The 27,185-nt window shown below is 42.6% G+C and overlaps 1 protein-coding gene across 1 annotated transcript; it reads left to right on the top strand.

Annotated features, from left to right (window-relative positions):
* Positions 1–76: 76 nt before the first annotated feature.
* Positions 77–26,385, top strand: adamtsl5 (ADAMTS like 5). The gene is made up of 13 exons (XM_072671310.1): positions 77–728; positions 5,892–5,964; positions 12,311–12,468; positions 13,385–13,445; positions 13,984–14,089; positions 14,389–14,516; positions 17,493–17,616; positions 19,608–19,691; positions 20,329–20,492; positions 21,015–21,231; positions 23,463–23,561; positions 23,708–23,779; positions 25,557–26,385. Exons 1-13 carry the CDS (start codon positions 709–711, stop codon positions 25,883–25,885), a joined length of 1,635 nt encoding a protein of 544 aa, XP_072527411.1. The 5' UTR covers positions 77–708; the 3' UTR covers positions 25,886–26,385.
* Positions 26,386–27,185: the final 800 nt, after the last annotated feature.

Here is a 27,185-nt window from a genome sequence, read left to right as displayed (position 1 = left end):
TGCAGAAAGTTGTGCGTGTGTGAGGGAGGCGTGTCTACAGGGCAGCACTGCAGAGTCTCAGCTGCAGGTGGGCTGCCATCCAAGCTGTAGATCTCCGGTCAGTGCGAACCGCAGCAACTTCTTTCCCCACTTTCATACAGGAGCTCCTTCAGCCTTGTGCTGGACTTTACCAGGACTAGACCTTCTACTTTCATCTGGAAGACCCTGGATGCTGGTGGAGCTCCTATGTGCATTATATTGCCGTTACATTCAAGAGGAACCTGGTGCTGAGGATTTGTGGATCGTAGTGGATTCAAGTGATCGTAGCGAGCTGTGGTGAGACCAGGTGGACGGACAGTCTGGGTTCGCACCTGGAGCTCCTTCAGAACTTCTCCTGGAGCTTTCTCCGCGTCTGAGGATGATTCTGGGCTCTCTTTAAAGACCTTTGCGCTGGAACTGCGCCCTTCCTATCTGCTCTCAGGGGGCTTTGGCCAGCCCTTTCTCTCACTCCCATGTGAGAAGAAGAGCTAGGACTTTGGATTCGAGCTTGCTGATAACCAAAGAGCGAGAAACTGCTAGATTAGGGCTGGAGAGCATGGGTGGAATCAAGTCCACTGCCTGTTTGGAAGTAAAAACCCTTGGGATCCCACCATTCCCAGGCCATATTTTAGCAGCTGATTCATGATTTTTTGGATGTCCTGAAGATTTGGTATCACTCGAAGAACTAGGATGCCAAAACCACATAGCAGGTAAGGGTGCTAACACAGCTTTTCGTTTTTGGAGGCCATGGTGGACTCACTGTTCTTCAGTCAGGATGCCCAATGCATCTGTATATCAGAACAGGAACATGGGCTATACGACATTGTCCTCCAGTTAAGGGCACTGAGGGTCAGCTTCAGTCAACTATGTACAGACAATGTCCAGAACAGCTATGTTGAGTTTTCCTGTGAAACACTACATACCATCTAAACAAGAGTTACTGATGAGAAGAACTTATTAGCAGAGCTCAGGTTTGGGTGCTGATCTTCTCTGTGAGCTTCAGACACTGTGTGGATCTTGCTCAGTCCTACCAGCAGCTCACCTGCTTTACTTTAATGAAGGACGGATAAGATAAACTCAAGAGGACCTGTGTAGTTCTGTACTCAAAGAACCAATTGAATGCATTAATGATGCTTTGCCTGGTTAAATTCCTCATGAACCAAACAAAAGGTCTTTCCAAAGGGTTCAGTTGGCACCAACAAGGGTTCAAAAAGGGCACAAAAGGTTCCTTACTTGTAACATTGGCATCAAACTGTTTTAAAAGGGTTCTATGAAGAACACAACACGTTTTCCTATCAGTGAGCAATTATGGTATCAGGCAAGGAACCCTACAAACAGCTACCAACAACCCTGTACCCCTTCTATAGGAATATTACATGCATGGGCTTCCTCAATGAGGACAATATTAGCACTGTTTGAACACATACATGCTGTACATAACACTTTATCAGATGGCCTCAGACTTCTGCACAGACCAGTAGACCTTTATGTTCCATGCATGTTCAATGTATTTTGTGCCAATGACTTAGCAACATGCTTCTATGTAATTCTGCATTGTCTTTGAATGCCATTGTCATTTCTATGAAGGTCAAACATCTGTCGGTTATCAGTGTGGGGTAGTTGATCAAATCCCAGATCAGTTCCATAGAGAAGATCAAGCATGATGAATATAATAAATGGCTTTCTGTGAAAATGCCAGACTATGATTCAGTTAACATGTGCTAAACTGACTCTGCAATCAAGCTTCATTCTATTTAGGCTGTGGAGCAGTGGAACTGTGCTCTCTGGAAAGATGGTCAACCCGATCATCATCGCTGAATGCAATCAAATTCCCACAGCAATGCTAGACACTGCTAGACATAGTAGAAAGCATTCTTAGCTGGACAGTAGAGACATTACAACTCCCATTTTAATACCATTTATTTCAGAAAAAAACAATGAAGGAATTAACAGGTGTCCAAATACTTTTGTCCATATAGTGTATAGGCTTGTATGAGTGTGGTGAAAGCCTGCTTCTTCCGTCTAGTCGTCTCTGTTTGAGCGCACACAGCAGGGGTCACATGCTCACCTGCTAGCTGTGCATTTGAACAATGCACTGTTACTTACCTAAATGAACCCGGCTTATGACCTTGTCGTAGCCCTTTAACAGCGGGCCTCTTGACCTCGATTCAAATATGTAGGACAGTTCTCTGCATGTTGTGGTGGGGTGCTTCTCGTTTTGGACGCCGAATCAACATGCAGCTGATTAGTAGGACCAAGGATAGTTTTAGAGGGTTTCGAGAAATTGGAGTTGGAGATATCACACAAGGATGATCAGGCTGTATCTGTTGCCTGAGGGGCGTGCAACAGGATTCATAGGGTGAGAAGAGGAGGTACAGTGCAGTGAATGTCTCATTGGATGTGTGGAAAATGGGTTGCAAAGCAAAAATTAATGATTGGTAAATGATTAGGAGTGATTGCATGTGGGTGTGGCCAAAAGCCATAGTGTGAAGCAAGTAGCTGAATCTGCAGGGGTATGAAAGTCGTACGGTCATACAGGTCTACCAGCAGTGGCAGAAATCCCAGTCTAAAGGAAATTCTCCTCATTCTTTAGGAGAAGTAAGCAAAGGTGGTTGTGTGCCATTCTGCTCCATATGTTGATGGTCCCTCTGGAGTGTTCTGTCAACCTTTTCAATTCCTTCACCATCAATTTCTAAAAGAACACTCCACAAAGGGCCATCAAGAATTTCCTGTAGACTGAGATTTCTGCCACTGCTGGTAGACCCGTATGACCGTATGCTTCCATGCACCTGCAGATTCAGCAGCATCCTTCAAACCATCTGCTTTGCGACCAATTTTCCACACATCCAGGGAGACACTCGCTGCACTGTACCACCTCTTCTCAATCTGTCGATCCTGTCACACACCCACAGGGGTTTTTAGCCGGATCATCCTTGTGCAGCGCCATCTGCAGGAGCCTGAAGTTGCTACCACCTTAAAGACACAAGATGACTGATTTGTCTGTCTGGGGAGCTTATGATATTACATAATATAAGAATGATGATCATGGAATAACATCCAAACAGCATGTTTGGACAGTTGATAGTTTCCACCACTTGTTGTTGTTGTTTACAGGCTGGTCATTTTTGTTTACAGTTGGTCTAAATCTCTACTAAAGATGCAGTTCACGCACATTTGCTCTAGAAGTGCTGATGACACCTGCTTTGTGCTAAGTATTTTGTACAAAATGTATTTGTGACGGAAGTCGTCCCAATAACCACACCACAGTCACGTGGTCGTCCACCTTCTACACTCAGAAATAAAGATGCTACAATGGGTTCTTTGAGTGTTGCCATAGAAGAACATTGGTTCTTCACCCATTTCAGGTCCTTCACACTCACATATCTTCCATTAAAATCATTTTTATAGAACCAAAAATGGTTCTACTATGACATTGCTCAAAGAACCCTTTCATCATCTTTATTTTTAAGAGTGTAATTAAGAGTGTAGTTGGTTAGTTTCATTTCTGCAGTGTGGAATTGCAGGCGGATATTCCCCTGCACTTATTTATACACTCAGGATGAAATGAAGCGCATCCCCTTGCTCCTCGGAGGACAGCCTGAGTGCCAGGGAGATACGCATGGTTTAATTGGGTGGCTGACGCTCTGGGCCGGAGCCAAAATGAACCTTTTTTGGAAAAGAAACGTTTGAACTCATAAAAAGATCAAAAAAAGATGTTAGAAATAAGCGTGTTTCCTGACAGAGGCTAAGCTGTGATCAGCCTTCTGAGACTTCTGTCTAACTGATGTTAAATATACAATGACGCCACATCACTGCCAGGAACAAAGTCAAGGGTATTTCCCACTGTAAAGTGTTTTTTTGGGGAACTAACTCACTGAGTCATATGTTGTGTGCAGTGCTCTGGGCCTTTCTGCAGGAGCCAGGCTGGTTTACACAGAATTACCCTGCTGAATTACTCTCAGGACAAACACACAGAATCAATACTGAGCCGGTCTGACAATGGCTTGTGTCCGGCAAGATGATGAGTCTGAAAGTGCAGGACCTTCTGTGAGGCTTTATGTGGACAGCACACTGTAGAAACTCAAACAGATATCCATTAAATACATCTTGATATTTTCTTAACTAGAGTTACACAAAGTCTCAAACATATATTTTTACATGTTCATTAATAACTTTATCATTTTAATCAATGTATATAAACTAGCCCTAGATTTACAGTGTATCTTGTCTGCAGGTCAGTTTTATATTGATACATAAAATTGAATTTAAATTGAAACTCATCGTCCAGTGTTCAGACAATAGTGAGCATTTTTAATATTTCTGCCATAGTATCATTTACATTTACATTTATGGCACTCAGCAGACACTCTTATCCAGTCCATCTATCACTGTTTACTCAAGAATAACCTTAGCTAGTCTGAATAGACTAAAAATTCAAAGATCCTCTAAGTTTAGACTCTACTAAACACAAGTCAGTAAGGAGACCACTCTACTCTTCACCCAAGTACTCTCAGAAGAGGAGGGTCTTCAGTCTGGGTTTGAAGACAGTGAGTGTTGCACTCTGCTGTTCGGACACCCAGGGGAAGCTCGTTCCACCACTTCGGTGCAGGACAGAAAAAAGCCTGGACGCTCGTCTTCCGTGGTTCCTAAGGGATGGCGGGTCGAGCCGAGCTGTACTTGAAGCTCGAAGGGCTCTTCGTTTTTATATCAAGCATTGCAGTTCTTCACTGTCAGAATTGAACCATACTATTGTGGTATGTTTATAACCCTATAACCCTAACCTGGTCTCAAATCCTGATTCTGATCCTCTTAACCTTAAAGGAAAAGTTCAGCCATGCATCATGTTACACAGGTAGGAGAATGTAGTGTTAGGAGTCTTACCCAAGGACTCTGATTGGTGTAGAGTGGTGTTCTGGCCCTGATAGGGAATCCACCCCAGTCTGCCACATGGAAGGCAGTGTTAACCTAATAGTTAAAAAGTTAAATCTACAGGGGGCCATCCAAATCCTGAAGTTTTCCCTCAGTTCAGTTCCACTAGCAGGGTCTTCCCCATTGCATGATGCAATCAAACTTGGAGAGTAAGGGCTAGCCTATGCTAGTCATGCGAAGTACCACCATATCTTGTCAAATTGCTGCTAAATGCTGCATCATTGGAGGAGAACACTAACCATCAACCCTGCTACATCAGCTAAGAGTCAGCTGACGGGGCAATAATAGTTGGAGAGGGAGGGCCGCCCTGAACACTCAGATTTATGCTCTCTTGAACTCCCGTTCATGTTGACTGTGACATTGTTGGGTGCATCGTTTTAGTGGTGGCCTATTTCCTCTAACGGGCATTTGGAGCGGGGCTGATAAACTGAGGCTCCAGATAATCTCCAGTCGGTTACTGTACACCAGCAAAGTGCACCTACCTGGTAGAGGTTTCTGATAAAATGGCCAACAAATGTAGGTCCAAGGTAGATGTTTCTAATAAGAGTGTATGTCTAGCACGACACAAGCTAATTGACATGTAATTAGGTTAGTCTAATGTTCAGAGTAGTGTAAGAAGCCTGCTGAGATGCTGGGAGACTGCTGATCTCTGGAGGCCCTCTCTTTGAGTGTGGAAGTTAATGATCCTTGCTGTATGGAGGGCATTCCTGGCCTTGGCTCCTTTACCCTCAGGGCCTCACCATCATGGCAGGTCTAGCTGGGCTATTTGTTGTTATTAATGGTGGATCTGTGACCCCGGGGCCAAAACGGCATTGTTAAGTAAGGCTAAAGAGCCCACATTCTCTCACCTCTGTCTAGTGACCTCTCACAGGGAGGCTTTGTGTGTAATGTATGTGAGTGGGTGGTTGTAATTGACTTACGCTGTTTGTTTTATCTCTCTCTAGGAAACTGTCTCTGTGCCAGTTGCTCGCCCTCGTTATCCTGTTGGTGTCCCCAGTTTGCCTGTCCTCTCAGCACGTAAGACAACACCTGTCCCCTTTTCCCCTACCAGGCTACCCTCATTAAGGAAGCCTATCGCCTTTGCCATGCCTGAATGGCACAGTTTGATACTGAACAACAACTCTGCACCATGTCAGCACAGTTTGTCCTCAGCCTGCGCAATTATCCTGAATTACTTTTAGTCCACGTTACATCTACAGTCCCGTCTCGCTCGGGATAATTGGGTCCTGCATTAAAAAAATAATGAATAAAAAGATGAATAGAAATGGGCAAATTCTGTTCCAGGCTATTTTATTACTGACGTTTGAAAGTCGAGCTGACGGGATTGTTTGCGTACTGCTGAGCGTGGTAATAGTATATTCTGATTGGCATGTTTCCCTGTCACAGCTCACTTTAACTGTAGCATTGTACCTCATCAATGCAGCACTGCCATCTTTCAGCAGCGTTTGTGCAGCTGTCAGGGAGAGAGTTCGGCTAGAGAAAAATCCAGCCTTGACTGTCATTCAGCAATAGCCTTACAGAGTTGGAAAAGAGAATGGCTCTTCCTCACCTTCCCTTTCCAGGCTTGAGTGGCAGCTGAAGGAGGGGCTGCATATGGAGGCTAGAATTTACTGCGCTACGCTTGGTGTCCTTTGGCCCCTGCAGTCATTTTCCCCTCTGCCCAGTGCTGACCGTGAAGCAGCAGCTAAAAACACAGTGTATTTATCTAGCTTGTAACTCATTTAGGCTTTATTTTATTTTATTATTATGTTATATGCAAGGTTGGTGTGGGATTACAAATGTAATTGATTACAAATGTAATTGTAATCTAAAGGATTACTGTATTAAAGCATCCCGAGCACTGTATCACTCCGCTGAACGTCCGTCAAGCAAGACATAACGTAAATGCTTCGAGAAAAAGGAAACAGTGATGAGCTAAAACGAAAAGAAGAGGATTAAGACAAGAGTAAACACAATAACAACAAACGAACAAGAAAAAAACACGAATGGAACACAAGATTAAATTGGTGGTCTGTGTGAGGAGCTGGAGGAGGAACTGCAGGCCGTGCAGTGAGGGAGTGTGGAGTTCGTTATTGTGATTGTTAAGGAACTATAATTTGGTGGAAGGGAAGGCTAACATGAACACAGATGAAATGTTACATTTACAGCTCAATTTATTTATTTATTATTATTTATTACAACCCGAGCTTTATTACTACCCAATTCTGCTTCTACTGTATGTTCATTTATTCATATATTTGGGTAAATATAAAGAGTAAAATGTTAAATGTGTTAAATACAGTGTGTTAAATGTGCTCTGATATTGACAGAAAAGGCCTTTTTTTAAGTTTTTGTAGTTCCTGTCGAGGATGCGTGAACGTAAGTGAATACCAACAAAACGTCATTTGGACAAAGGCAAGAGACCTTAGCGTACAGCAGTGCATGCACAGTACTGTACACATGTTCTAGGCATCTAAACGCATTAATTAAAAATACAAGACGCAAGCAAACATGACTTTACTAAAAAATTCCTTTGGTTCCAAGAAAGAACCGATTTGGGTTCGAGATTTCTCCTTCTTACTTCAGCCAAGTACAATTAGTACTGACTTCTTTAATGAACATCATTTCACCAATCAGCCATAGCATTAACACCACAGGATCTGCTGCTAATGTATTGGTGCCAGATACAGCAGGTACCCTTTAGTGTCCATGCATTGATGGGTCAGAGCTGCTCTGGTGGCACAAAGGGAACCTACTCATAATTAGACAGGTGGTCTTAATATTATGGCTGGTCATTGCATCTTGTTACTGAAATTTTCATGAAATATTCAGCATATTAAAAAAAGGGCAGCTGGTGTGCTCAAATTATACAGTAAAGTTATTGAGATGTTGATGAGATGAACACAGGTGGGGTTCCTGACCTCTCTGTGAACTCCAGACACTGTATGGATTTGTTCAGTTCCAGCAGCAGCTCACCTGATTTACCTTAATGAAGGACTAATTAGATAAACTAGGTGTTGGATGAGAGCTGTAAGCACTGGCCTTCCTGGAGTCAGGAGAGCTTTGGGAAGGGTTAATGCACTGTTTATTTGGTAGCTCCTTAGTAGACACCTTATCCCCAAGAAGATGCCCAGTACATTCACCCAGGCCTTTGCATCTGTACAGACCAAAGAAAGCAAGCTGTGTGCTGAGTGAGTACAGTAGTGTTCCCTCAGTAGTGTGTGTGTGTGTGTGTGTGTGTGTGTGTGTGAGTCCCACATTGTGATAACTACTGTATATGTGCGCGATTTATCGCCCAACCCTGAGGCGTGCCCTATAACGTGACACCTCATTCACACCCAAATTCTTTGTCGACACAGGTATTCCAGAGTCAACATTTCTCCTGCTGCATTGTCTCTGAGAGAAAACTGACATTCCGAAGGTTAAAAGGTCCATTTCAATAATCTGGCTTGTCCACCGGCCCCATGGTGGATTGTTATCAACACTAATTTGAGTCTTTGGCGCTGTAATGAGGCCGGTGTTGGGTCGCTCTCTAAAGGAGAGTGGTCATAAAGCCCTGTGGTGTCGACGCTAGAGCAGTCACGTCATCTTAAGAGCTACGTGCTTCCAGCCACTCATCGTCAAGCAGGTTGTTTTGCACAGATTTAGAGACAAGCAAAGGCCAGAGACCTTCAGACCTGACTCTACTTATCTTCAGCTAATGTGATGGACAGTTATTTTGATCCTAAACTGGTCATCGAGCCGCTGAGGAATATGCAAGAGTGCGCTGTGTAAATGTATTGGCAGGCCAACTTACAATGATAAGGGAACTGATTACGGAGCATTTTTGGAGTTAGCCAAAGCTTAGGTTCTCCCAACTCACCATACATATCGAGTTGGGCTTCAAAGACATCAGTAATTGAGCCGCAGCTGAAATTGATTAAATATTGAGTAATACGTCTAGGGTCTTTCCCCTCAATTTGTTTGCTGTTTATTCCCATGTTTAAGACTTCCCCTATCATATGGGAGCGGCCTACCTATTCTCAGACCCTGTTTACACCTGGGCCCGGTTGCACCAGCTGTGCGTATGCTCAGACCCAAGCTAGTTGTATCATAAGTGTTATCATAAGTTCACATTTATTGCATTTGATTTATGATACTAAATTAGGAACAGCCTACATCCTTTAGAGAACTATGATGATTTGGATTTCTATGCTAAATTTCAGTTCGGACGAGATGAAATTATGCTAATAACCGATCAAATTTTCACCAACTTTCCACCTCCAAGTTTGCAAGAGTGTCTATAAGAAAACTGTTTTTATTATAAAGCATGTTTTTATTTTTCTGTATCTTCCAAAAGGGCATAATACTATGGCAGACATAACCAGACATACGTACACTAAACTTCTATAGAAATTGACTACCAATGTAACACTCTCAGTCACCTGTTTACTCTGGTTTCATTTCTCATAACACCTATTTGTCTTAAGAGTAATTAATAATTACTCCTATAATAAACTCATTTATTATCCATTAAGACGTAACATTAAGGCCGTAACAATTTTCTGCTGCCGTTACTGGTGCTGTTATGCAGAAACTGGCATTTTAAACTTTTAATCACACGTTCAGTCATCATGAAAGGTGAAGACAAATAAACACACAAAAATACCCATGACTATTCCTTTGAATTTCATTTATTTTTGAAAATTATATAGGTACATACTTTTTTTTTAATATATAGATTTTTTCCATATAATGTTGCCACTCATGCTTCCATGACAAGTTATACATTTGTTGTCGACAATGTTTACCTAAACTGTACATAAACTTACATAAACTGTGCATTAACTAAGTTAACATATGACATACAGATTTCTGCTGCAATCAGATTCAGTAAAGGATAGTTTGAAACGAACTAATGTCACTAAGGACTTAGTAAAGACACACAATCATAAGAATGAAGTACGCAAAACCAGTTCAACCCAGTCCTGGTCACTGCATGTGACTAGTATCTAGTCAGACTGGAATCCAATTGCTTTGTGGGCCAGAATATGCAAATACGCTTGTTTTACATGCTGTCTTCCTTCATGATTATCTTCCTCCCAGTCACATGCCCAGCTACATACTACACGAAATTACTCCTGAATATGGAGGACTTTCGTGCTGATAGGATTTGAACTTAAAAGATTCTGTCCCTTGATCAGCGCTCAGCACAACAGTTGCACCACTCTAGAGCTGTGAAACCATGTACATTTCCGTGTCCAAGAAGAAGGGAAAGGTACATTTACTCAGAACTTATATGTAGTGCAATTTCTCAGCTCTAAACCGGCCCTACAGTCTAACTGCTGCTCATCAAGTGTGAGGAGGCCATAAGCTCAAATCCCAGCAAGGCCTCAGCACTCCATTGTCAAAAGCCTTCTAGTCAGCTCTAGACCGGCCCTACAGTCTAACTGCTGCTCATCAAGTGTGAGGAGACCATAAGCTCAAATCCCAGCAAGACCTCCATTGTCAAAAGCCTTTGAGTCTGGGGATGTCATGTGATAGGGGAGTTCTAACCTAATTAATAAACAGTAAACAAATTGAGGGGGCGGAGCCACAGACTAAGCATCTAACACAACATTTAATGAATTTTAGCTGCAGCAAATTTACTAATCTCTTTGAAGCTATGTATTGTTGACCAGGCTGAGATGCAGAAGTAGGAAACTTGAGGGACTCCATCATTTTAGTTTGGAGTGCCCTCCCACAGTGTGGAGCTCAGCTTCACTGGGCGTTTGAAGAGTTAACAGAGAGGAACCTGAAGGAGTGTCAGCATGAAAGATGAGTCAGAGCAGAGAAGGTGGAACACACCTTTAGGGGTAGATGTTTGAGGTTCACGTTCAATGTACTGTTTGTTTTGCCAGATCGTGTCACGTTGTTGCTACGTGTTTACATTCCTCCCATGTTCCTGAACGTTCTTCAGATTAGACTGATGAAGCGCACCACGCCGGACGTTTTATTTTTAGCCTGAAAACAACTGCTGTGCCGAGGGTTGGTTTAATTGACAGGCATGGCGGGCTGTGCTCTCTTGGCTTTCACGCCCTCCTCACACATTCGCGCGCACACAACCAGGGGAGTCAGGGTGGCCCTCAGGGACCCGATGAAAGCTGCTGCCTCTCCTCAGTCTGTAGCTGCCTGTTTGTCTCGGATCAAAGCCAGCGACAGATCTGAGAACGGCGCAGTAATGCTATCCAGCAGGACGATTAGTCTCCCTCTGCAAAGCGCTGATAGCTATACTGCATGTCTAATGGAGGATGACAGGGAAACCTCTGTGTTAGCGAACTAATGTGGCTTCCTCTCAGCTCAGCGCTGAGGGAATACACCAATGCTTCCACAAATGTCAGACGCAGTCTAGCATTGCCAATGAGCAGGAAATGTTTGGGTTCCACCTGATATCAGGTGTCCTGAATGTTAATGTTTGTGAGTACAGTACATGGGTGAGTACAGTTTAGATGGGCTGTCATAGTAACTTTTTAAGCCAGTGAGAGGAAATGAGCCTTTGGGGCATTCAGAATGTGCCCGGGAAGGTAATCAATGCGATTAGCAACTTTGGTTGGGGTGCATTTACAACCCTGTTATTTAACTCAGAATGAAACGATAAGCTCTTATAGCTTTTATTGGCTCGTGACGTCTAACAGAACTCACATATTATAGTGTATAATTTTGACACTATAATTATTCCAGCAGCACTATTCCTTACCGGACAGTGCTGATGTCCTCTTGTTGAGCCCTCTCAGTGCAATGTGCTTTTAGCAAGCTGGAGAGATTGTAGCCAAAGAGCTTTCTAGCACTCACTTTCTCAGTTTGGCTTCCTCAAGTCTTACCAGTAAAACAATAAGCTGGTACTTTCCCTTCTGATGTTTGGTCAGCTCCAGTTTGGTTAGGCTGAGGGAGTCCGGTTTGTTTTTGAGGGAGCGGACAATGGAGCAAGTCCCTGTTTGGTCCGAGGTTGAGCTCCCCTACTGTAGGCCTTGACCCTGGCCCTGGCACAGGCTCTGGTTCATGTACTAACCCGTATATCCATAACTAGCAGAGACTGGCGGTGATGAGCTGCTTTTCAGTATCAACAACACCATGTTCTCCTGAAGCCGCCGTCACATTTTACTGCTTCACCAGCTTTGATTTGAGCTTGCTATAGTGGATGGCTGTATGTACATTTTGAGGCTGTAAATATGAATGACTCAAGACTTGTAAAATTGGTCCATTTTCAGCTCTGTTCTGAGGTTCATGGTGTGTCAGATCTGTGTACCAAACTCTCATCATCCCTCAATGGCAAGGAAAATACAGTTTGACATTCTAGGGCTCCTTACATACCTCACATAATAAGGATGCCATGTCTTATCCCTGCTGTCTGTTATTCCTCTGACAGTCGGCCATACAGGCTCAAGGGCTAGTTGTTGGCCGTTTGCCTCAGGTGCCACTGCAGCTGTTTCATAAGAACGAGTGGGCCCCTTGGAGCGGCTGGTCCGAGTGTTCCCGCTCCTGTGGAGGTGGGGCTTCCATCCGAAGACGCACTTGCATCGCCAGGTAAAGCGCATATGCAGCACATTTGATCAGACCCTCTCTACCTAAACACAATTTACTTCAGATGCTTATTCAAATGTCCATCATTTACTCATATATGGTCATCAATTACATCAATAGTGTTACTGTCGGAAATATGGATCAACTGAATCAGGTAAATATTGTGCATTATATTTTTCAGTAAAGCCACCGTCAGCACATTAGTTGAGTGTGTATTCTTACAACAGCTTACCAGACACAATGCAGAGAAATGAGGGTAAACAAACACGCAGACGAGGCTAAGGACAAAGGTTGCAGTTCTGAATAGTCCTTATTTGTGCTGTGTTTGATCCACGTGTTAAAGAGAAAGTTCACTGACATCTAACAATGTCTGCATTATTCAGTTTTTATGATGTAAAGAAAATTATTAAGGGAGGTTTGGTGTGAAATGCTCTGTTTTCGAGTCAAAGCCAGTGACAGCTTTGTTCACAGTGGTGGAGAATGGAACCAGATGTCTTAAGAGTTTACTGCCTCTACAAGCAGCATATTACATAAAGTTATATATAAGGTATATATTATTATATTATTTTACACAAAAAAACATGTTTTAAGACAAATTCAAGACAGTTCTTCCACTGTTTTACTCAAATTTTGAACCCATTTGTTGATTCACTGGTGGTTTTGGATAATAAGCAACATGGCTATATTTGTGTTGTATACCTCATGACCACTGGTTCCTTTGACCAACACTCTTCTGGAGTACTTACGGTCCCCAGAATCCTGAGGTTTCACCCCAAAACAACTCTGAATTATGATTGAACTCAAGTCCGAATCAGTGACAGTGAATCAGTTCACTCGGAATTGATTCATTCATGCAGTTTGGTGGAGTTCCTTATTAAGCCTGGTTTTGAGCTTCACCCACGTCTGTTCTGTGTTCCAGGAATCCAGTCGGAGGACCATGTCTAGGTGAACCAAGACAGTATAAAATCTGCAATAGAGAGGTACACTGTTCACTATTTCATGTGTCAGTTCATTATGAATGATTCAGTGTGAATAAGGAAGAGTCTGACTCATGTTTTGAATGGATAAGTAATGGAATAAACCGCTTTAGCTCTAAGGGTCTGTATGTTGGTGCGATCAGGTTACTCACTCTACACTAAACAAAACCTACGTGTTAGTGTCATAATTGCATACTTGTTGCTGAATAAGAAGTCTTAAGAATTATGACTGAATAATAATAAGCCTTTGGGTGCAAGAGACGACTACACCCCAGGATTTTGCTAAGGCCCAAAATGACAGATAATAGCCCATCCTAAGGTTCTCCTCTGAATAATATGGCTGATATAGACTGTGTGTGGTGCACTTTGTTAAGAAGTGAATCAGCAAGAGGTTCTTTATTAATCATACAGAGACTGCAGATAAGCAGAGCTGAGGTAATGCCTGAGCAAGTACAGACAGGCTGTATGTGTGTGTGTGTGTGTGTGTGTCAATGAGTGCGTAGCCCCTGGCTTACTTATAGCCTGGTATCTTCTCACTCAGGAGTGTCCTCCTGGATCTATAGAGTTCAGAGAACTGCAGTGCAAGGCTTTTGACGACAGGCCACTGGTTGCTGGCAGCAATTACAGATGGACAACCTTTCATGGAGGTCAGTGAGTTGTAATGTAGATGCAGACCTTTGGTGTGTGTGTGTGTGTGTGCTTTGTAGCATCTCAAAGTCTTGCTATACGTAAGAGCACTTTGGATAGCATGGTAGATAACACCATCACCTGGGGGGAATGGGACCAAGACTCATGGTCCCATTCCCCCCATCCAGAGGATCCAGGAATGCCACTGCTATACTAACAAGAATCCTTGGAATCACATGGGTGACGTTAGGCTGAGTGGGTTAAATGTCCTCACCGATGCATTTAACCATCCCTCCTTCTCCACGTCTTCTTGTTCCAGGCTCTGACCCCTGTGAACTCAGCTGCATGGCCTTGGGCCACAATTTCTACTACAATTTTGGGCGAGTCCTGGATGGCACACCCTGCCAAACAGAGCCTGGGGCCATCTGTGTGAATGGCAAATGCCTGGTGAGTAACTGGCTGCACGTCTTGCTTCTCCTTCTCCTTCTATTCCTTCCCCCTCTCTGTACCTCACCTTTGCTGCTCTCGTTCTTAATGATGTGCAGGTGTTGAGGTATTGGCCTATTTGACGGTAAGTGTTAACAAAACCCCAGGCCCAGTCTTGTAAGGCAGAGTTTAGTGTATCAGGCTTGACTCAGCCCTTCACATGCAATTACAACACATGTTGCTGCAGAGTTCCAGAACCTGCAGCTGAAAAAAAAGTTGAATTTGGGCCTCACACATTCGTCCCACCCCTGAAATTGCCCCGCTGCCTCCCATGTGGAGACCATTTCTCCCTGCCACAAACCCTTCAGCTTTAGGCCCATTCGTTTGGAGGTTTTCCCATTCCGGGGTGTATTTGAGGGTTTTGAACTTTTAAATTCCCTTATGTGCTTAAGGTCAGGTCTTTGAGTCACAAGACAGCCACCAAATCTAATTTAGGAACAGAAACACACTTGTGTATTTTGTCGCTGTCTTTGTGAAAGCTTCTACATTGTTTATATACTATAGGGACAAAAGTATTGGGACACCTGTTCAATCATTGGTGTTAAAAAGGGTTTATTCTGCTTTCACTGGAGTAACTGTCTCTACTGTCCAGGGAAGCAGGCGTTATACTAGATTGTGGAGGAACATTGCTATGAGGATATGATTGCCTTCAACCACAAGAGCTTTCCCCAACTCCCCAGCTCATCCTTAAAAAAACTGGATGGAGCACCAACCATCGCTCCAGAGAGCACAGTTCTTCCACTGCTCCACAGCTCAATGCAGGGGGACTTTATACCCCTCTAGCCCACACCTGGCATTAGGCAGCATGGTGCTAGGAGTTTCATCTATGTTTATCTGCTCCAGAGAGTCCTATTCATGGAGACGTATTGACACTACTTCTGACTCTAAAGGGACTAGACAAGCTCATCTATGTCAGCAATCATAGAGGTGTCCGCAAACATTGGGACATATAGTCTGTACATGCACATAAAGGTGAATGTCTGGGCCTTGAGGTCAGTGCTGTCCTGAGTTTCCACAAAAAAGCCTTAAGTGAGGCTTCATACATATGAGGCCAGCCTGGAGCAGAAGCAGATGCTCTGGTGGGCTGGATGGGTGGGTTAGCACTGTGGGATATAGAATGATGTGGAAAAAAATTCAATGTAGCGTGAAGCATACCTCATGTGAAATGTATGTGTGGTGGCTCTGGAGCGTGGCGCTTTAGACACCTTGACGTGTTTGTTAAGTTCATTCGTCTTTGTGGAATCACGGTTGTTGGAATGTGTGTGTGTGTCTTTGGGTAGAAAAGTGAGGTTTTCGAGAGGCTCTCTTTTGTTCCCTCCCAGCACATGCGTGACAGGGTTAATATGAAAGAGAAAGAGAGGATTAATTGCACACCTCTGCGATTGCTGGGGAGAGACTGTTGTAAATACTTTCACAAAGAAGCCATTACGCTTTCATTTGGCTAATTATAGCTGCAGGGAGAAAGATTTACATAGATAAGCTCCTTCCCTGGTGGAAAGAAATCATATAAGCCATTACTGATGGTTTCCTGATGATGTCTCTGTGTTAGTACTGGTATTTTGTGTTATAATTGGTTGGTACAAGAACTATAGAAAACATGGACAGCTGGCGCAGTGTCTCTCAAAAGTTCTGCTGACTGTTTGCAGTATGATGTGTAGCTCCGCCCATCCCCATATGTTTCAATTGCAAACCTCCGCCCATTTTCCATCTTATTTGTCTCCTCTAAGCTGTCTTTCCAACTCAAGTGTCTCCAAATTCCAGTAGTTAGTTTCCCCTGTGCTAATATTGGCCCAATCATTTTGGCTTCCCCCAAAAAATCAATGTTTAAACCCTTACTCTGCTACGTATATTGGAAGAAGGCGGGGTTACACCTAGGAATGAAGTGATTGACAGCCTTGACTGGAAGAGTCCGGTTTTCTGCAGGACCTGCATTGTGCCCTTTCTGTTTATTACATGGAGTTGTAAAGGAAAACTGTGAGTCCTGTCAAATATAAATAGGCCATGGGCTGCATTGCTAGTTTTGGGTCAAAATGCCACTAAGTTTGCCCCTAATTAATTTTAACAGTCTGCAAGTCAAGCCATTGATGTCTGATCTGGCAAATTTAGTCCTGTTACCAACACCATCTACCCTGGTTAATGCAGTCTGACTACAGTTATGTAAATTGTCCAGGTCTTCCCTTTCCAATCCTTTGGATATGACCTTCAATCCAGCTGCTTCATCGCTGTTTGTGTGAGTGTCATTTGCCAAAATCTCTGGATTTCCAAGCTTAAATAGGTGTCAAGAGTCATCTTCTGAGCAACGTTGCAAACTGGCCATTGTGTAAATAGGTTGAATAGACTGGTACCTTCTCCCAGGCCCCTTCTCCTGGCTCTTCATTGTTTAGCCTTTTCTCCAGGGTCAAGGTCACGCTGCAGCCCATCTGCTGTCAGCCTACCGCCTGTGGTATATCAATGTAAATACCTGCAGGCTTTTTCACAGTTGCTCCCTGACTGTCAGGTGGAAACTCTTCCCTTCAATTGACTTGAAGACTTCCATGTGACCCTGCTGACGGCTTTTGGTGTGATCCCTTTCGTCTGTTCTTAATGCGTGAGATGACCTTGACCTCTTCTCTTGGACACACTTGTCAGAGAGGTCAGACTGGAACACTGAGAAGTATTATATGAAGGAGATGGCTTTGTGGAAGACCTATGAGATTTGATAGACCAAGCCGTGTGCTGTCGCTTGTCCTTTTTTGTCCTGGAAAATCAACAGGATTTTATATAAATAGGCAGATGCTATAAAAACGACACGGGCGGTTCCAAGACTGCTTTTTTAAGCATAAGCCCTCTTGGATGGTTCATGTTGTGGTCTGCGTCCAAAGTGGTATGTGGTGGTAGGGGGTACTATTGGGTTTCTAATCCTGGTGCTTTGTTTTTGTCTTTCATACGCGTGTTTAGAAACCGGGCTGTGATTTAATCTTCGGATCGCAGCAGCAGGAGGACGCCTGCATGGTTTGTGGAGGACAGAACACCACCTGCCTCCATCACCACAGTGTCTACCAGAGCAACGGACAGGAGTTTGGTTAGTATGATTGGCCCCGACATTACATTCACAGATCCATCAGGTCCACAGCTGGACACAGCTGCTGTACAGACTGCCATTTAACTTCTTAAAGGAACACTTCAGTCCAAAAATGCTAACAGTGCTAATGTTGAATGAGCATGAATAACCACCAGTTGACTTGCTAATTGGTGGCAACTAGCTTCCATTCACTGTTAGCTAGATTAGCATGTTTGGTAGAACATGCCTTCAGCATTTTACGGCATGCTAATTGTCGTTAGTTATTACCTATACCTTTTTGGTTCTATGTATATAGAACTGCTGGTACAATACAGAAATGTTAATTGGTAGCTGATAGCTTCAATATGTGGTTAGCTATTAGCATGATTGATTAGACAGTTTTGGTTACTACACTGCAAAAAAGGCTCTGTGTAGTACTGGCTAATGGCTAATGGCTCTTTGACCTCGACCAAAAAAAAAAGCTCAAGTTGGTCAAACTGGTCAAATTGGATGACTGGATGGTTTAGCTGGTCTACAAGGATGATCAACTTGACCATGATAGACAGCCAATATGATCAAGATTGGCCATGGTGGATGACCAGCATGACCACGCTAGTCAACTGTCATGACCATCAAGCTTAGTGATGCTGGTCATGCTGGTCTACCAGCTTGGTTATGCTTGTCATGGTATGACCAAAATCAAATGAGACCTGGTTAACCAGCTTGCGTACCAGGATATGTTTGGATTAATGGATGATGGATGACCATCTTTTTAACCACCTTCGCCATCAAAGACCAGCTTAGACCATCTGAAACCAGCTACCAGCAAACGCTGGTCTGGATTTTTCAGCAGGGAAACCAGGCAAAGAACCATTAAACATTTCAATGAACCATTACTTTCATTAAAGAACCCTTTATTAAGAGTGTAACTCTCCTTAATTGTTAGATACATTATAAAGTTATAAAGTTATAAAGTTAACTGTCTTTAAGATCTACGTCAGGCTAATTGGTATCTTCTAATTTCCATTTGTTGTTAGTTTTGCTAGCATGTAAACCCTCATATCTCCATACTTCACTCCTATATGTTAATTGTAACTCACTTATAATATATATAATAATAATAATTATTATTATTATATTATAATATTGTAATCATTTTGCATTGTTTTCAGTGTTTTTACTGAATAATTTGACTTACAATATAAATGTCCATGCAGTTCAAAGGTCAAAGTGTATTTACTGTATGAATGGATTCTTTTATTTATTTATTTATTTGTTTATTTTTTGGTATTAGATAAGCGGACAAATCTTTGGATCATTGTTTTGGTTTCTAATTTCCCAGTGTGTTAATGTGAGCGCTGCGTTAGACAGGGCTGCATACAGACCGCTTTACACTTTAAGGTTTGGCACTTGTTCAGGGAATTCTTACCCAAAGTGGTTCCTGTAGGACAGTGAGTAAGTGTTCGAGGAACACACACATACACATACACCCAGATATACACACATAATCATAGATTCATACTCGCACCACCTCGCAGGGCACTGACACCTCTGGCTTTGAGCTCCACTGTGTGGAACAGTACCCTCTTCATGTTGGCAAAGTGAGAATACTCAGCATTTACGGAGAGGAAAACAGAGAGATAATGCCAGCTTTGTCTGGCTCTATTGAAAAGCCTCGGTTTCCCCTCGGCAGCTGGATTTCGCAGAGTGGGATAACAGATTGGGAGCTGCCAGCCCAGTGTACTTTATAGAGGGTCAAAAACCAACGGAGCATAGAACGTTACGGCCAATACCCCAGTTCAGCTCCACATACAGAAACCACTAAACAAGTGCATGCCAGAGCTACAGGAAGAGCAGTCATAAATAAAAACCCTGTATATTCATTCTTCCATTGCAGGAGTGTGCAGATAAACGGACTCTCAGCGTGGTGCTCAGCGTGGTGCTCAGCGTGGTGCGGGCATGTCAGTGGGGTTATAATACTCTGATATTCTCTTATCTGTGTTTCTCACCAGGGCCGTTCGGATACAATGAGGTCACCATGATCCCAGCCGGAGCCACTCACATCAAAGTGACCGATAACAGCAAGAACTATTTAGGTCAGGAAGGCCTGTTTTTCTGTTAGCTTGGAGATGAATGTGTGTTTTTTATTGCAAAGGGAATATGTGTTTGTAACTCCCTCAAAATGAGTCCAGCAATAAGTAATTTCATCAAAATCTCAAGATTTTTTCAACCTTCTTAAGAAAACGTATAACTATAAGAACAAACTACTAGACAAATATTGACAATAACCTCCAGCAAAACCTTTATTCCTATTTATACATCCTTTAATATGGCTATGGCTCACAATTTCTGTAACCTGTTCTTCATATGTGGTTGGTGTGGCGCAACAGATAAAACCACTAGCTGCCAGTGAGCTATTACACCATGTAGGAGATTCCCAGTCTGGGTGACCGTATGCTGCACTACACCAATAAGAGTCCCTGGGCAAGACTCCTAACACTACATTGGCCCACCTGTGTGATACGAGTCACCTTGTAAGTAGCTCTGGATAAGAGCGGTAGCTAAATGCTGTAAATGTAAATATGTATGAGCTATTCAGAACTGTAGCTGCTGTCCATCATGAGCTGTCTGAATGTCAGTGTGGCATATGAACATCATAGGGCATTTTGAACAGCATTTGTCACAGACATCATCTTTAATCACTGTCCTGTGTCATTTTTTTTAATGGACCAGCCCTTCAGAATGGACGGTCCCAGTTTGTGATCAATGGGAACTGGAAGATCAGTATTCCGGGGGAGTACGATGTAGCTGGAACCAAACTGCTGTACCGCCGTTCTGCTGATACCTGGGAGAGCTTTGAAGTGCCTGGGCCCACACAGGAGGACCTGCATGTTATGGTGAGTGATCATCTTTTTTACAAATACTCAACAGGAGCTCTTTTGTTGCTGTCATAAAACTTTGAATCTCAGTATATGTGACATACACTATTTGGACAAAAGTATTGGGACACCTGTTCTTTCTGTTAAAAAGAGTTTATCCTGCTACACCACCTTGTTGGTGGAACCGTCTCTACTGTCCAAGGATCTACTAGATTTAAACCCCTCTAGTTCCTGACATTAGGCATGGTGCCAATAGGTTCATGTTTATCTGCTCAGAGAGTCCTATTCTATTACAAGTACTGCTCTGCAGTGAAAGTAGCTGAATGCATTGGTTAAAAGGGGTGTCCTCAAACATTTGGACATATAGTGTGCATATAAGTTTCACTGTACACTGAAAAGTCAGCTATTTATGAATTATTATTAATAGGATAACAAGCTGGGGTCAAGAAGTTTCCCGAATTGGAGACACTTTAGTCTTTCAGTGAAATATAAAAAGGTCCACTTATGCATTTATCTTTCGTGCTGCTGAACTGTTTGCAGGTCCTGTCCACTGATAAAAATTCTGGCATCGAGTATGAGTATTGGCTGCCCCCAGATCGCTATGCTCTCTATCATGGAAGGAAAAGTCCATTTCGGCAGCCTCAACACACATCCAACTTCCTACCCTGGGAACCACAGCCAACAACCACCACCACCACCACCACCACCACTACCACTACTACTACAACACGTCCTGCCACAGTTCGGCCTAACTGGGGTAAACACCTGTTATCAGCTTACCTTAGTCTAAATGACTCCGTCAGTGCAGCAGATAGATAACAGACGACTCTGTGCCTCACCTACCCAGCTTTGAGGAGAGGAATATTGGCCATACATAGGCTGACAATACCTGTAATGATTAGAGTGATTGGTAACTACACATTGCTCTAATCACGGGAAACCATCTGCTTATGTGTGTGTATCAGGGTATACGAGGCAAAGGGAATGGCCACACTTTCTCCTGCTGTAGTGTCAGATATGTGTACACACTGATAATCATTCAGAAAAGGCCCGTTCCTTCTAAAAGGGACTTTGACACAGAAATGGTTTTACAGTCATGTCCCTAATGGACTCATATCTGTGCATACATGCCTGGTGGAATGCATGCTAGCCGCTCCCTTCTTCTTCTTTCCCACGAATTGAGTGATGTAATCCATAGCTGTTTCTAGTGCTGAGAGGTTGTCTGGTGTTCATGTCTGAGGGAGTTTTGATATATATATGTGTATATATATATACATATATACTCATATATATATATAAATCTATATATTTATATAGATTTTATTTATTCATATTCAACATATCTGTTTTTTTTACATTTTAATTAGACTTTAATTAGATTTTAATTAAATTGGAAGTCAATCTGCCTTCTAATTCTATCATTAGAATACATACATAAGTCTTATATGGCACAGATATAAGTTCGGTCATTCATAAAAAATAGACAAAACACAGACAACCCAGCTGACAGAACATTGTAAGAGTGTTCAGCAATTCTTTCTTTAAAAAGGTTCTGGGTCTCAGAGAGGTCCAGTGGACTAAGGCACTGCCTCTATGATCTAAGGATCGCTGGATTTACTCCTGGGTCACGCTGCTTGCCATCAGCAGCCAGAGTCAGAGAGAGCACAATTGGCCCTTCTCTTTCAGGGGTGGGTTGATGGCACTTCCTCTGCTGCATCAGCGTCAGTTTGAAACAAGGCCGTGGCTGGTGCTTCACATGTGTCGGAGGAGACATGTGCTGGTCTTCACCCTCCTAGTGTTGGAGGCATTGCTAGTGATTGTTGTTGGGGGGGAGGGGGGTCACATGAATGAGGATTGGAAAATTTTGGCCTTTCAAATTGGGGGGAAAATGGTTCCAGTACAGAAATAAACAATAAGGACACTGATACAACTAATACATAATCACACTGAAATCACACTAATATTTAACATGTAATTATTGTGATCATTGTGATGTTTCCAAACTAAAGAATTTGAGCATTATTTCTTTAAAGCAACACTATGTAGCATTTTTACCTTACAATAATCATTCATCATGGTGCATCATGGTGATCCTCCACTGACTGTAACAGGGTCCTGTATCTCTCAGCTTGTCCAGAAAAACAGTGGCTCAAAGTGCGAATTCCACTTCCTGACTGTAGGGGGAGCCTAGGAGCAAGATATGCCAATTTTCTACAGCGTTCTGAATTTACACTGATTAGACTGGACGAAATCTACCAATCTGTAACATTCAGAAACTGTTGTACTAACAAATAATTGTTAGATGGGAAACTTTCAACAATCCAACATACTTTTATCCATGTTTAATAGATAGGAGTAGATCACACAGGGTCAGAAACCATATAATCAAGTCTGTTACAGATTACTGAACAACCTTCATGCAGCTTAATAAAGTGTGTGATCATTTAGACATGCAGTTTGCAATGAGCTAATTGGATCACTGTAATCTTACCTATAAAATGACCTGTTAGCTACATTAGCCTTATTGCTCCAGACACCAAACAGGTGCAATTTAATTTAGTTTTATTTCTATAGGCATTTTACAAAAAAATGTTGTCACAGAGATCCGGGTCCGAGCCTCTTTTGGGCAAGCTAGTGGCAACAGTGGCAAGGAAAAAATCCCTGGGGGTCGAGAGGAAGAAACCTTGAGAGGAACCAAACCTCAAAAGGGGAACCCATCCTCCTCAGGTCGACACCGGATCATAATAATAATAATCAAAACAGGAATAAAAACAACAATAAAACTTAACTGAAATAAGAATAAAAATAAATAAAATGGTAAATATGGCATCAGGCCAAACAAGATGAAAATGTGAGTGAGCAGAGTCATGCAGTAAGGTGAGGATCTTGGCTCATTGACTACATGTGGGGTAAACAGTGAAACTGTGTACATGTGAATTTTGTCTGAACTATAATCATAAAGAGACTGGTTTGTCTCGCGTCCTATAGGTGGAAGACCTGTGAGACGTCCCTCTCAGCGGCAGCCTGGACCTCGTCTGGAACGAGATGAGAACCGAAGCAACTACCTCCCCGAGACACGCGGTGCAGGTCAGCACAAGTTACAGCATCAGCACTTGGCGTACTGTTGGCTTCTGCTTAATCTCATTCATCACTTCCACCAGACTGCAGAGACTCCAGACTATTACAGATCCTTTACCTCAAACTTTCATCGGTCGTCTCTGATTCCTTTGCAGGTTACTGTGGTAAATGCCGGCGGGTGAAGGGTCGTGTCGAGCGGCAGAGGCAGTATTGCCAGAAGGATTTTGGTGAGCTTAAGTGTACCGTGTGTAGTCCAGTCCAGGCCTGACAAACATCATACTGCAATTATAGTGCTATTTATTTTTACAGTAGACATCTACAACTGTGTAGTCCATTTGTAGGTGGTGAAATATTCATATTATTAACTCTGGGTCTAAGCTGGAGAAATAATAGCTTTGTCAAGCTCTATTTATTCAGCTGGTGGTTTGATTCAACTGGCATTTTAAGTTTGCCCTTATTTTATTATTATACTTATACACAGAATTCCTCAACATGCATATTTTTCTATGTGTTCTTTGCTTTCATGCTGTTATTTCGCTCCTCTTTATCGATCAGAGGAAGATGGGTTCCCCTTTTTTGAGTCTTGGTTCCTCTCAAGGTTTCGTCCTTTTGCCTTGGAAGAGTTTTTACATTTTTCTCGCCAATATTGCCACTGACTTGCTCTTCTGGAGCTCAGATCCGGATCTTTGTAAAGCTGCTTTTCTGAAGTGCTCTATAAATAAACCCTGATGATGATGATAATGATGATTTTACCCCAGCTTGGATAATGATATCTCTACTCTTTGTGCCCCTGGAGTAGAGAGAGTTAAGGGCCTTGCTAGAGGTCCCAAAAGTGGCAGTTTTTAGCCTGGGGTCTGAACCCACAACCCTGTGATCAGTAACCCAGAATGTATTTGATGTTATTCCAATTACTATTCCTTAATGATCTTGTAAAGCAGAGGATCCAGTGACATCAGATTCATTTTCAGAAAAAGCATTCATTCTTCCCTTAGAGAAATATAGCTTAGACCTGGATTTCCTATTATGGGATTAAAACCAGTGGTGATGCGACTGTGATAAGCATTAATAAGCAATATATTAGGCAGCTCTACTGTGGGGTCAGGTATTACCAACCTAAACACGCCTGATCCAGCTCAACACAGAATAATCAAGCTTTTCATTGTGCTGGATTCAGTGTTTGTGTTACTTTAAAAGAACAAAATACGGGTCTGAGATTGTTTTGATGCCATAGAAGAACCATTTTCGGATCCATAAATAAATATGTATGAGTGTAAAGAACCTCTTAAAGGCTTAAGAAAACTTTTACTTGATGTGAAGCTTATTTACCAGTTTCAAATGTTCTCAGACATGGTTCTTTATAAAACCAAAGGTGGTTCGTCTATGGCATCACTTAAAGAACCAATTGTAGCGCCTTATTTTTAAGAGTGTAGTGTACAGAACCATTTAAACAGGAAGACATTGGGTCAGAGGACTGGATGTCAGAACTTTTAGTACAGCCTATTGTTGTTTTGCTTTTTTGGGGGGGGATTTTTTACACAAATAAGCTCATAAAGAGGTCCGGCCGGCTCTGTCCTGAGGTGCTTCTTAGACCCAGTGCAGGTGGTGGGAGATAGGAGGATGACAGCCAAGCTGGCATCCATGCTGGAGAACAGCTCCCACCCCATGCATGAGACTCTGGCAGCACTGGGCAGCTCCTTTAGTGACAGGCTGCTTCACCCCAAGTGTGAGAAGGAGGGGTATTGCAGGTCCTTCCTTCCTGCTGCCGTCAGACTCCACAACCAGCACTGCTCCCAGCGGACCACATACACACACACTTAAACTACACACACATGTTCAGGGAATAGAGATCCCTCAGTGTGAAAATACAATGTGCAATTAAGAGTCATTTGCAATTATTTTATTATTTGCTGATCTGAAATTATAGTTAAAATGCCTCTAGCTGTAGGTAGGTGGTATGCAGACAGTCACTGTATATTTCTAATGACATTTTCTCTGCTGAATCAGTCTTCAGAGCCAAGGTCTTGGGGAAGATGTACATTGGCGTGGAGACTCGCTATGACGTGCAGATCATCCACACATACCGCAACCGCTACCGCTTGGAACACCGGGAATACCTCTGGGCGCCCAATAAGTGTGACTGCCCCCCACTGGAGGAGGGCTCTCAGTATGTGCTCATGGTAAGGCGCCATATCAACTATGAACAGACACTCAATCGCATTCTGCTGGAGGAGGACAGCTACGCTCAGCCCTACCGGCCACGCGAGGACGGCCTGCTGCGCCCCCTAGAGGAGCTTTGTAGTAACAGAGGACTTAGAACTCAGCCCAGGGGGTGAAACCCGAATTCTCTGCTCTGTTCAAAACTGATCACTGTGCACTTACATATTATATATTTAATCCTCATTCCAAAGACACAAGGACAGCAAACTACACACTACTACTAACGCTGAGGGACGTGGACTGTGGACGGTGGACATTATATTAACCTTGGGATTTGAAAGGAACTGAAGCCTACCAAAGTTACATCTGTTCACTAAATGAAGCACTTTAGGTGGATGTTTGACCTACCCTAAATAATCACATACCAAAGAGAAGAACATATTATTGTCTCGATTATTATTGTTGTTATTATACTATACTTATGCTGCCGTTATGCCACCAGAATGGAAAGGCCTGAAATTATCGAGAGCCTTTTACAGATGTGTCTCACTGGGTTCTTGCAATAGTCAGTTATCATTGGTTGTATTTGTATTTATGGTTTTAGTACAATTAGACATCAAACCTGCAGTTTTTGTATGTATTTTTTTCTTTTGATATATATATTTTTTTACTATCACTTCTTGCTGCTGGTGATGCAAGTTATTATTTTGAATATTTCAAGCAGAAGACAGCTTTTTTTGACTTGCCTTACTTATAAAGTACTCCACTGAAATGATCAGTTGAAGAGAGCTAGGCATCTTAGGAGGATTTACATCATGCATGCTAAGAGGATAATGATCTGCAGACATAGCGCTCTCCTGGAACTGGTTCTATATCTGCTGTCCCATGAACCCATTACATACTTACACTGTATAATCAGACACACGTGTATTTGCCTCTCCAAAAGCTTTGATTTTAACCATCATAATGACTAAAGTTCATTAATTAAAAGGCCCATATCCTACATTTTCTTGCATTTTATTTCCCCCCAAAGTCCTCTTATAACATGCATGTGGTTTTATGTACCGAAATAAGCCATTATTCATTTCTACACACACTTAAAAATAAAGGTGGTTAGAAAAATATTTAAACAATGCCACAGAAGATCCACTTCCAATGTTTGTAATAAATATGTGTGACTGTAAAGAGCCTTTAAATGGGTAAAGGTTCTTCACACTCACACCTCTCTAATTACCAACATGGTTTTTATAGCTCAAATAACCCTGTAAAGCATCTTTATTTTTAAGAGTCTGTGACCATTTCCTGCCTCTCATTTATTCCTTAGAATTAAACAAACTGGTTTGTGGACACCCCTTCTAAGTGTGGGCTAGAGGGGCATAAAGCCCCCAGCATTGAGTCGTGGAGCAGTGGAAGAACTGTGTTCTCTGGAATGATAAGCTCGGAGTCGGTGATGAGGTTGAGTGGTGATTATCCAAC

Source organism: Salminus brasiliensis, chromosome 25 (assembly GCF_030463535.1).
Source record: "Salminus brasiliensis chromosome 25, fSalBra1.hap2, whole genome shotgun sequence".
Classification (NCBI taxonomy): Eukaryota; Metazoa; Chordata; class Actinopteri; order Characiformes; family Bryconidae; genus Salminus; species Salminus brasiliensis.
The sequence above is the reverse complement of the archived record's forward strand: the minus strand, read 5'-3'. Positions and strand labels throughout refer to the sequence as shown.

Coding starts and splice junctions, on each gene's coding strand:
- adamtsl5 (XM_072671310.1), top strand. CDS start 709: ATGCCAAAACCACATAGCAG. Junction 12,469..13,384: donor AGACGCACTTGCATCGCCAG/GTAAAGCGCATA, acceptor TCTGTGTTCCAG/GAATCCAGTCGGAGGACCAT. Junction 17,617..19,607: donor GAGCAACGGACAGGAGTTTG/GTTAGTATGATT, acceptor GTTTCTCACCAG/GGCCGTTCGGATACAATGAG.